The sequence below is a fragment of the Mucor velutinosus genome (genome assembly GCF_035048745.1).
Source record: "Mucor velutinosus strain NIH1002 chromosome Unknown tig00001563, whole genome shotgun sequence".
Taxonomy (NCBI): Eukaryota; Fungi; Mucoromycota; class Mucoromycetes; order Mucorales; family Mucoraceae; genus Mucor; species Mucor velutinosus.
The window spans coordinates 471,120-482,260 of NW_027041904.1; the positions used below are offsets into that span (position 1 = coordinate 471,120).

Sequence of the window (11,141 nt, forward strand, 5' to 3'; positions counted from 1 at the left end):
TATTATTAGTACTTAAATGCCCAAAAACGCAAATAACTAATCGCAACGACCGTAATCAATAACACGCCTTTCAGAAACTGGAAACACTTTTACAGCATTCCGCATAAAAGGTTCTCCTATTGCTATTGATGATAAGGTTCTACTGCAATGCTCCATGTCTGCATTACCAAGAGAGAGAGAGAGAGAGTTATATACATGTAGACATTATGGTTGCAATTCCTCTCTGTGTTCAAAATCAGGCAAAATATAGCGCATCTGAGTCGTGGTTCTTAGTGATTAGGTCTATTTGGGCTATCGAAAAAGCATCAAGCAGTTGCCCTTGACTAGTAGTTACTTGCTAGCGCTTTTGTTCGAGGACCAAAGAAAACTTTGCGAAAATCATGCGTTTCTCCTCCACCCCATCCCCCCCTCAAAATGGCTTACAATACAACTCATAGTATCTGTCATCAAGGTGTGCATACGGTACTTTTTGTCGACCACCAGTTATAAAAGCTTTATTCATCCTTAATATCCTCAAGCTTCTTCCAGGTAACGATATTCAAATCTGCAACATGCTTTATATTAGCACACACACACTCTCTCTCTTTTTAGATCAAAATCACTCCAATTACCTAAACTCTGTTTTCTTTCGCTGACACCAAGCACCTTCGTAATCAAAATAGATGTAGGTTCCTTGTTCATAATCCTCGGTGATGATTTTTGGCTCTTCATGTCGCTGGAACCATGTCAAATATTTTTTGTGGAATCTCCAAGATTGTTTCTTTAATTCTTTCGCTGCCAGATATCTAACAAGCGAGAGAATTGTTTAGCATCTCTTTTTCTAGCTTCTACTCCCTCTGCCACCATTACTTACTGTTGATATGTGCCTTGTTGATAGTAAAAAATGTAAAAAAGTGTATTCATGTCAAACTTCTCGTAAAGAGCTGGGTTATCGAATATAATGAGCGGTTGTTGTGGGTAATAGCTGGGGTTGCTGAATGGATTGCGAGGTTGGTATACTTTTGGTCGTTCCGAGTCAATCAAATCAGGCACATGCTGAAAACTAGCATCCAGCATCTGATTTGTGTAGTGGAGATCAGCTTTGCTCTTGTTTCTAATCAGCTCAAACGATGGTGCTAAATCAGTGAGTGATGCGGGCAATTTGAGGTCCTTTTCGCTCGTACTGGATGTTGTTGCGGAATATGGGCTGGATATAAGAGCTCGTTTGTCAGACGTAATGGAGGATGACGGCGATTTCGATTGATCAGCAATCTTGGGTGGTTCGTTCCAAGCAGACACTAAGCAGTCGAGTTCGTTCAATGGCCTTTGATGAGACAAGATGGGTTGCTACGTTACCTTTGTCCGATGATTTGGTGGAGGGTGACATGCTTTGAGCGTTGTTAGAGGAGAATGTCGTAGAAGATGCATCTCTGCTTGTTGTTTTCGCGGTACTTGACTCCACCTCACCTTGTACTATGAGCAAACATCAATCACTGATCCAATAACAGAGGGCAGAAGCTTACATGATTTAGGGCTTGATTTAGAAGACTTTTTAGGGCTATGCACCGGCGTGGATAGCGAGGAAAAATGATCCTGAAATCGGCTTGAATCAGTTGACTGTTCCGCAGCCTATGTTCGTGTGCTCACTTACATGATCATTTCCATCACCCCCTTCATCCTCTGCTTCAGAGTCAGATTTATCTGCATCATACATCAGCTACGGTTGTCCTGCTACCATCTTTCACTTGCGCTACTCACTATGAAATTCGTCTGTTCGGATTGCGTACAATTCCTCCTCCTTTTCCAGATCCAACTCGTCATACAACCCTTCATCTTCCTCGAAATCCGGCTCCTGGTTGCACTCGACATAATACTGAATCGCATCCTTGAAATCATTGACACGCTCAGGCTCCAGGTGATCATTCTCTAATAATCTCAAAATGAGCTCCAGTCTGTTGATGTGAAATTTTCTTCTTTCGTTCAAGTGCTCCATTTCAAGCACACGCTCCACACGCTGGTGGTCTGATTTCTTATTGCCACGCTTCGAGCCCTCCAGTTGTTCGATTTCGAATTCCTCATGCTCAATCTGTCTTGACAGCTCGTCCACAGCATTAGTGACAAACTCGCAAGCATCTGCTTTCTCCTTGTCCTTGGGATCCAAACGTTCCTTCTGCAACAAACCTTCCTTGGAGTAGGCCTTTGTCTTCATCTCCTTTTCAATCTGCTTGAATCGCTCCATTTGAGCTTCGATCAGTTTTCTGTTGTCTAGAAGAGCACGTTTGTCTTTAATGTCGTTGGATGATAGCCATGTTTTGATTTGGTCTCGAAGTCGCTGCAGCTTTTTGATTTCCTTCTTCAAATCTTGCTCGTATTTTTCCTTTTGGTTGGCGTTGTTGGTATAATTGATCTTGTCAAAGATGTTCTCAAAGGTTTCTACGCCCTCGCTCACTTTCTTCAACAGTCTGTCTATCTCGACTACAGGGACATGTTAGACCATAGCTTGTTTGGTAGGTAGTCTTTTAGGCTCTTTCCTGCTTACCTTGCAACTTTTTCATGGACATTTTATACAAAGGTGACTATATACGTAAGCTAAATTATTCAGGTGGTGAAGAAAAGTAAAAAGGTTAAAATAAGGGACTTGATCATTTTCTATTGCAGCACGGTGCTCCTCCAATGTGACGTACCTCAGTAGATCTAAATGTTGTATTACACACAGGCTGATTACCAACAGGCTGGAAGATTGCTCAACCTGTTCAAGCGATGGTAGTAGTCGACAGCTAGATTTTCTGATGGAGCATGCAGATTTCATATTTGAAGGATTTTGTAATGACATGTTCTATTCTTGCGGGATGCCATCTCAAAAGAAATCACCAAATTGGGTCTAATAATTACCTTTTGATACTCTTTTTGAGGATGTCTAATTGATAAAAGCATTTATAAACGAAGTTTGCACAGCTTTTATGATGTATCCCTACAAGATATGCTTGTTGTAGATGTTTGATGTCAATTAGATGTGTCTTACATAGAGCTTCAAGAAGAGATTATTCACATGCTGTATTCTTACTGAAACAACAGCAACAGTGCTTTTCATCATTGATCAAGCACCAGGCTTTGTGATTAGAATTAGTGTTTATTGTTTTAAAAGAAAGATATTAGATGGTAGTAATGGTAGTAGTATTAAATAGTTAAAAAGAAAAATGCAAAGAGAATCACTTTCTCCATTTGCTAAATACCTTGACAATAGCAGACTTGACAATATTGGCAGCCTTGTCATTCTCCTTCTTGGTAAGACCAATGGTGACACTGATTCTAATGCTTGGAGCAGGGCAACGCAACTCTTGATCGTACACATACTTGGCACGTGTAACCAAGACGCCTTGATAAGCACACTCATCAACTACGTCTTGCAATAAGCGTTCCTCAGCCTCACGAGAAACTTTGTCTTCACTGTCTTGGGTGTGAGCATCAAGGTATGCTTTTTGAGCTCTGATATGGAAGAAGGGAGAGGGAGAGTTCAAGTTGGAGGATTCAAGGTAGACGAAAGGTTCCAATGATTTGTGGCTCAATACTTGACGGAAAGACAAAATACGCTCAGCCAACTCTTTCAACAAGGTGGGTTGTTGCTCAAGAATACGGAATGCCTCGGATGCAGAAACAGCAAGCATGGCAGGCATAGAAGCAGAAAAACAGTAGGCAAGACCAGATAGACGTTGATGGTCAATGACTTCAATGCTACCAGCACAGAACCCTCCAGAGCCGCAGATGGCATTGGACAATTGACCAGTGATCATGTCGATTTCTTTGGCCTATTCAAGTGGTATTTAACAATCGCGGTCTCTTCCCTCTACAGTGCACAAGCACACTTACATCAATATTGAACAAGTCTGTCAAGCCAGCACCTTTACGGCCTAGAACACCAATGGATTGAGATTCATCCAGAATAAGACGGTACTTGAACTTCTTCTTCAATTCAACCTAATCAACCACTAGACATTTAGTTTTTCCCTATTAAGTGTAACAATGTCATTATGGATTACCAATTTATCCAAGGGAGCAATGTCACCGTGATTAGCAAAGAGACCTTCAGTGACAATAAAGCGACGAGTCAAGCGTTTTCTATGCTATAGCAATGTGTGAGTGAATCAGACTATGTGCAATCAAGTTGCGGTACACTTACCACAGTGTGCTCCGTGTTGATATCGTTCAATACTCGTTCCAAATCCTCCATATCATTGTGCTTGAAGGTCTTGACAATGGATCGAGAGATTTGAACGCCCTTTTGAACAGCAAAACTGACACCTTCATCAACGACCAAATAATCACCACGCTTGGCAAAAGCAGGAATCACAGAAGAGATAGTAGAGAAGCCTTGAGCATAGATGATGGCATCATCGGTACCAATAAAGCGAGAGATATCACGCTCCAACTCCATGTGCACGTCAATAGTGCCGTAGAAACCGGGAGGACCACAAGAACCAACACCGTAGTTTCTCAATGTCTCTACTGCCTTTTGGCGGATCTGTTCCGAAGCAACTAAATTCAAGTAATTGGTAGTAGCCAAGTTCATCAAGGGCTTGGTGTGGCCAACCACCTTGGTCTTGGCAGATTGAGCACCTACAATCAAAGGTACTTTTTCAAGATTGAAACGATCGTAAGAGGAGAGCTTGGGAGCTAAAGGTTCGGGTTGCCATTCTTCAACAAGGTCATCCACTTCCTATCAAAAGATGTTCATATCATGTTTGATAGCACTTTCACTCTATCATACCTTGACTGTGAGCTGAACATTGTTATCATTGGGCTTGTATTTCTTGGAAAGCATATACTTGAGAGCGAAAAAGACGAGAAAGAGTTCTAAAGCGATACGGAAGGGATCATTTTGATAGGCGTTTTTCAGATAGTTGATGGCTAGATGAGAGCCAGGAATAGCAACAATAAGCTCATACACTGAGTTGACTGTCGAGTTGATAAAGACGGCATGGTCATGGACCAACTGTTCATTGTGTTCCATAGTAACTTGAATTTGAAAAGAAGAGAAAGAAGGAGGAAGCTAATGTGCGGGGGCCATATCAAGTGAATTGCCCCGCTCCTCACCAGCCGAGACTTCTTGTAATATCACTGTTTCACCAATCAATTAGACTATTTATACACTCTCACTGCAGCAGCAGCACCAAGTCTAGATTGCAATATGGAGAGGTGCCAACAGAAAGGGTTTATTACACATAAAGGGTATATTATACATGGTAGAAGGTATTAGATTACAATTAGTTATATAGATAGAGTATACAGGTGAATTATTGCTTTTCGGGATCAACCTCTCTTGTCGTTTTTGAATGACTTCTCATGAATCTAGCGTACCAGGGCGATTTTGTTTCGTAGGCGTCCTTCACCTCAGTAGCCGTGGAGAGTGCATTCTCGTCCTTGTGTGCAACGATCTCAGAGCTAATGGCTTGCGCAGCATCCGAGTTGGATGAGACAGAGGACGAAGAAGCAGTGCTTTCGTCTGGGTCCACCACATCATGCGTGTAATATTCATGACGAGTGGGAGGCGGCGTAGGGAAGTACTTGAAATAAGCATTTAGGACAGCAAACAAGGCATAGATCACCAGACTAACACCCAGAATCACCATGAAGAAGCGGCCACCACCCGAGTTGGCGAGCTTGCCTATAGCAGCAGCCACCATGTTCTTGTCTCCAGATTCATTTGCTTGGGCCAGAGAGTCCCAAAAGAAGCCAGACATGGTGCCAAAGAGAGCTGCTCTTCCACCAAAGCCTATACGGCCCAACATATGCAAACTGAAAGCCAGATACTTGTTGGTGCCTGGCTCGCTTGTCTTGAGATCTTTGATGAAATTGCCTGTAACAGCATTGATAATTTGTGTTGCAAATGCAATCAAGAAGGCGACACCTAGAATACCAATACCCGCTTTGCCCAGTGTTGATTTTGTCCAAGAAGCAGGAAATGTAGAACTAGATGCAGCATGTTGCTGCTCTTCTGAGGTTTGAAAGATCATCTGAATGACATAATAAGCATAAGCTGTATAAACAAGACCACTGACAAATGGCGATAATCGATATCTGAAAAAGTTCTTCTTTTTTCCAAAGCTGGCATCACTTCCTTGACCAGTGATGGCTTCCCACATGCGCCAGGTAATGTACAACACCAAGCCGACAGCCATCACAATGAGGATGGATCGGCCAACGGACGGAATACCACCCAGCAGCAAAAAGGCACCTTGAGGCGATTCGTTGCCTTCGCTACCGTTGGGAGTCCAGGCACCGCTGACATTGGTAATGGTCAATACACCAATACAACCGTAAACAATGCCTTTTGCAATGAAACCAATTCTTCCAATCCACTTTACAAATCGCTTGTGTTTTTGACGCACACCGCCCTGATAGAATCGAAGGTCTTCTTCCTTGATCGGCTCTGATGTGGTGGGTGCTGATACAGCAGAAGCATCTGTTGAATTTTGCGGTGTGAGTTGATTATTTTGACGGCCAGCTGCTCTGTCTCCAGGCACAGTAAGCGGGGCATTTCTATCGGATGCAATTGGTGGTGAGGCACTGCTGCTTTGGTTGAGATTGTTTTCTTCGTCTTGTTTCTCATGCCTATCGGATCGACGGAATTTACCAATCAAATTGGCAAACATTTCAATTGTTTATATGTGTTAAAAAAAAGGGGGGGGGGGGATTTCAGATATAAGTATGAAGGTTCAAATATGAAAAGAGAAAAAAGATGAGCACTAACCAAACTCATCAGGGAATTTATAGTCTTTTTTTTTTTTTTTTTTTACATTTCCTGATCTCCCATAACGAGTAAAATAGCCTTAAAATAATGAAATCCCGTCATCATCATGATGTAATTATGGAAATATTCCATTGAATGGGAATCTGTGATGGGAAAAGGCATGCAGGCGATGAGATGAACAAGGAACCGCATTCTAGTAGTTGTGGACTCTGTCAGTGCTCAATGTCACATGTATTTAAAGCAAGAATTGTTGGAAATCAACAAGGAATTGTTGGCTGATTCAAGCTCCCATGAAATGATTCATTGTGCAATGTCTGTTTATATCCAACATTCAATCATGATGCTGGCCATGATCATAATTATACACAAACACAAGGCGACAGGAAATAAGCTCATGAGTACATAAAAATTGATTATCAGTTTAATTACCAAAACAGCATAAAAGACCCATAATTGCGAATCACTTTTATACAAATGAAAAGATCGTATTCAGAATCTGTGTAACAAACGACATCATAGCCCTATGTACAACGACGACGAATGCTGTCATTTCACTGTTCTCAGGTTTTTTAATGAAATCGCTGATATCATGGTACAACCTAACAAGACAAATGATTACATCTTTTTCAATCTGTATGTTGTTTAATTGCCAGGCTTTGCCATTGTCCTAACCTTAGATGTTGCTTGTTCCCTTGATTCGATAGCGCACCACTTTTCTTCTTGCATGACCATGATAGGATAGGAGAACGCCGAGCCTTGATGTAAATCTTGATAATAATGTTTGGGACCTAAGAAATTCATATCATGGTCTTAAACTTTAAGGTAATCTCCACCACAATGGTTAAACCCTATTATACTCTAGTGTCTTGGCAAATGACAGCGGCTATGTTTAAATTTGAGTTGCTTTCACTGTTTGAGTAAGCTGACTCGGTTTCTTTTCGCTTTGAGCCCTGTAAAAGTGCTCTAGAAAAGCGCAGGATATGTAATGACCGTGAATTCGCCTGGTGTGTACAAACAGATACACGGCATTACGGTACCACAATAGAATCGACCCAATGTCTAGAGTAGCAGCACTCATTCAATACCTGAATGCTATAGTTTAGGTAGATCAAGAATTTCTTCAGTGAAACCATTAGGAAGTAATGCGAGTAAGTTTGTATTTTGAATGGCTCTCTATCTTTCCTTTGCTTCGGTGAGAGCCAGCCTGCACAGCGGCTGCTCGCACTACCGATTGCCCTTGCGTATCTTTTCAAAATACTGCTACTTTCGTTTTGACCCACCACTCACACATGAAACCCCTTCATATTATCAGTGAATCTGATTCTTATGTGATGTTCCACATTTGTATACTCGTAGAGTCTTCATATACCGGCAAATAGTATACAGATATTATCTCTTTTTAGTCAACAATGTGCCTAATACAGCAAAACATGGTTGCCTTTGGGCTGTATTTTCTCGCGTTCAAGGCCGTTTTAGATCGTCAGAATAGCATCAAACAGTTGCTCTCATCGGGCAGCTACTTTCTAACACCTTTGCTCAACTTTTTGGGGACTAAAAAAAAATGGACAAAAATCGACCAAACAGCATGAGGTACCCCTCATGCTTTTCATCGAAAATCAAATGATCGCGTTTTTCACCTCAAAATTGAAGACTTTTACTATGGCATATATTAATTCAAAATGTTTCTATCGATCTAGTGTAAACCCTGAAATCATCTTTGGGTGACCTTGATATGAAAAATCTCGATTTTTTGGCCAGAAACCTCTTTTCATATTTTCCTAAATAGCTCAATAAGTTTATTCAAAACGTATAACTTACATTGTACCATTGGATGCGCCTTGAAAAGTACTCCAAGACAGCTTAAAGAAGCAGAGGATGATTATCATATTTTATACAGTCGAATCTGGCAAAATAGTTCGATCAAGTCGAAAGTTTGTGAGTTTTGACCAATCTGGAGCAGATTAACAATCTAGGTTTAGACTAGTTTTGCCGGGTGGGGCCAGCTAGCAAACCCAATGCCCTTCCAACCATGAAGGTAATACTTTCGAAGCCAATGGAAAATAGGTGGCGAATTACATAGTACTACCTTTAGCTTTGCTATTTTTCTTTGAAATCTTATATTTAATCACACCAGTCCCACAAAATACTTGTAAGATCAACTTTCCTTTTCGAGGCTTTGAAAGTGTCTATGGACCATAGATTTATATGATTGCTACTAGTATGTATCTTTGGAGATGGCTTGCATTCATGTAACATTTGAAGGATCTCTGAGGATTAAAATAAAGTTCCTTGAAATACCAAGGCTGTATAAAATCAGCACAAGAACTTGTATAAATCAATCGCTAAAGCTATTGCGATGGTAGAGTGTAACCAACATTGGATCGCAAACTTAGATCTTGTTATTCAGGTACACGGGGTTTGAACACTTGTTGAGAAGCTCAACTACTTTCACATGATTTGCAAACGAAAATAGATGATATCAATTGAAACAAGGGCGATAGATGAGCTAATGCTCTTGCATGAAACCTCAACCAAAAAGCAGCGGCTGGATTAGCGCATCTCTGCTGAATTCATTGGAGATGTTTGGCACTGCCATTTACTCTGCTCTTATATGATCCTGTCTTGTATCTCAACATGAAAGACCACCATATTGGAAGCCCATTGGCTGATACACTTGCCCCAATATTACAAAAAGCCGCCCAAAAAAATTTACTATAAAACCAAAGTTTGGCGTTTCGCATCTTGTTACTTTATATCAGAAGCATCATGAAACTCACCGTTGTTTCACGCAACCCAAAGTCTACCAAGTTTCCAGTAACTTTGGAGCTTGCAGGTACAGCCAACACAATCAAAACATCCGATGTCAACAAGGCTTTGGCTGCCAAATTTCCCAAATACTATCCTGATCGTCAACGTTTAACAACCGAGGATAAAAAGGTGTTGGACCTCGACAAGACTTTGGAAGAGCAAGGTATCAATGAGCAAACCAGCGTTTATTTCAAGGACCTCGGTGCCCAAATTGGATGGCGTACTGTGTTTATGATTGAATATGCTGGTCCTATCCTTATTCATCCCATCTTTTACTACTTGTCAAAGCTCATCTATGGCTCCTCTTTCACGCATTCACCAATGCAAACTGTTACCTATTACATGGTCATGGCTCATTTCTTTAAGCGTGAGTTGGAAACTGTCTTTGTGCACCGTTTCTCTCATGGTACCATGCCTTTCCGTAACGTATTCAAGAACTCTGCTCATTACTGGTTGTTGTCTGGTGCTAATTTGGCCTTCTGGGTCTACGGTCCTTGGTTTGCTCAAGGTAGAGCTGCTGCTGTTCGTAACGATGTGTGGATTTATGGTTCTATCGCTGTGTGGGCTGTAAGTAGCTGTGTGTGTGTGTGTTTTATGAGAGCATGGATGCTAATGGATAAATGATATAGTGGGCTGAACTCTCCAATTTGATTACTCATATTACTCTTCGTAATTTGCGTCCTCCTGGAACCCGTGTTCGTGCCATTCCTTATGGCTATGGTTTTGATCTCGTCTCTTGTCCCAACTACTTTTTTGAATTCCTTGCCTGGACTGTTGTATGCTTCCTCACAACTAGCTGGAGTGGTAAGTGGATTGAGTCTAATAAAGGAATGATACTAATACGCAATGTAGCTTTTCTTTTCAACATTGTTGCCACCGGCCAAATGTACATTTGGGCTGTCAAGAAGCACAAGAACTACAAGAAGGAGTTCAAGGACTATCCTCGCAACAGAACCTCCATGTTCCCCTTCATTGCCTAGTGGAATGAGAGTGTATTTGATTCACATCAAAAAAATAAAGCTACTCAATTTTTGTATACCATCTAAATGGATTCAATCTAGGGATGATGCTTTCAAGTGGAGTCTTTTGTGGGTATTGACGAATCTCTTGACTTCTACCAGCCTAGAACCAGAAAGTTCATACATTTAGAGGTCACTCAGATGGGAGAAACTGATTTGAACAGTAGATGTATGGTTTAGAGGTGAAATAGTGATGGTAATGGAATGAAAAACATCATATTCCCAGCTCAGTCCTTCAAGCCATATGCGACGCCAAATTTGAGCTTCGAGAGTGGCATCCAAGGCAAACATAGCTACAGTAGATTGGATGTGAATATGCTTGCTTTGTGTTTACTTGTTCTTGATGTGCAACTAACCTATTTTGACGCCACTGAAAATCCCGATCTTAATGCGCTTGCTTGTTTCTTCAGGATTTAACATTATCATCATCATCATCATTGTCAGCATCAGAAAGACATTTGCTCCAGCCAGCAGCAGCGTCGTCTGCCGCCGCCGCCAAAATTCATTCAAACTCAGCTTATCCTTTTTGTTCAAGATTGGACAAATTTCGTCTTTTGTCGACTTCTTTAATCTGTTTTGCTATATTC

The 11,141-nt window shown here is 41.2% G+C and overlaps 4 protein-coding genes across 4 annotated transcripts; 1 reads left to right on the top strand and 3 right to left on the bottom strand.

Annotated features, from left to right (window-relative positions):
• Window positions 1-513: 513 nt before the first annotated feature.
• ATC70_008747 (uncharacterized protein) lies at window positions 514-2,540 on the bottom strand (the record flags this gene model as incomplete). The annotated part of the gene is made up of 8 exons (XM_064827993.1): window positions 514-544; window positions 612-785; window positions 854-1,277; window positions 1,336-1,452; window positions 1,503-1,572; window positions 1,631-1,680; window positions 1,738-2,454; window positions 2,519-2,540. 8 exons carry the CDS (start codon window positions 2,538-2,540, stop codon window positions 514-516), a joined length of 1,605 nt encoding a protein of 534 aa, XP_064685195.1.
• Window positions 2,541-3,188: 648 nt separating this feature from the next.
• On the bottom strand, window positions 3,189-4,987 carry ATC70_008748 (uncharacterized protein; the record flags this gene model as incomplete). Its single annotated transcript, XM_064827994.1, has 5 exons — window positions 3,189-3,785; window positions 3,847-3,954; window positions 4,017-4,100; window positions 4,157-4,693; window positions 4,745-4,987. The coding sequence occupies 5 exons, from the start codon at window positions 4,985-4,987 to the stop codon at window positions 3,189-3,191; spliced, it is 1,569 nt and encodes a 522-aa protein (XP_064685196.1).
• Window positions 4,988-5,270: 283 nt separating this feature from the next.
• Window positions 5,271-6,629, bottom strand: ATC70_008749 (uncharacterized protein; the record flags this gene model as incomplete). The annotated part of the gene is made up of 1 exon (XM_064827995.1): window positions 5,271-6,629. The coding sequence occupies one exon, from the start codon at window positions 6,627-6,629 to the stop codon at window positions 5,271-5,273; it is 1,359 nt and encodes a 452-aa protein (XP_064685197.1).
• Window positions 6,630-9,493: 2,864 nt separating this feature from the next.
• On the top strand, window positions 9,494-10,515 carry ATC70_008750 (uncharacterized protein; the record flags this gene model as incomplete). The annotated part of the gene is made up of 3 exons (XM_064827996.1): window positions 9,494-10,102; window positions 10,165-10,339; window positions 10,388-10,515. 3 exons carry the CDS (start codon window positions 9,494-9,496, stop codon window positions 10,513-10,515), a joined length of 912 nt encoding a protein of 303 aa, XP_064685198.1.
• Between the last annotated feature and the right edge of the window lie 626 nt (window positions 10,516-11,141).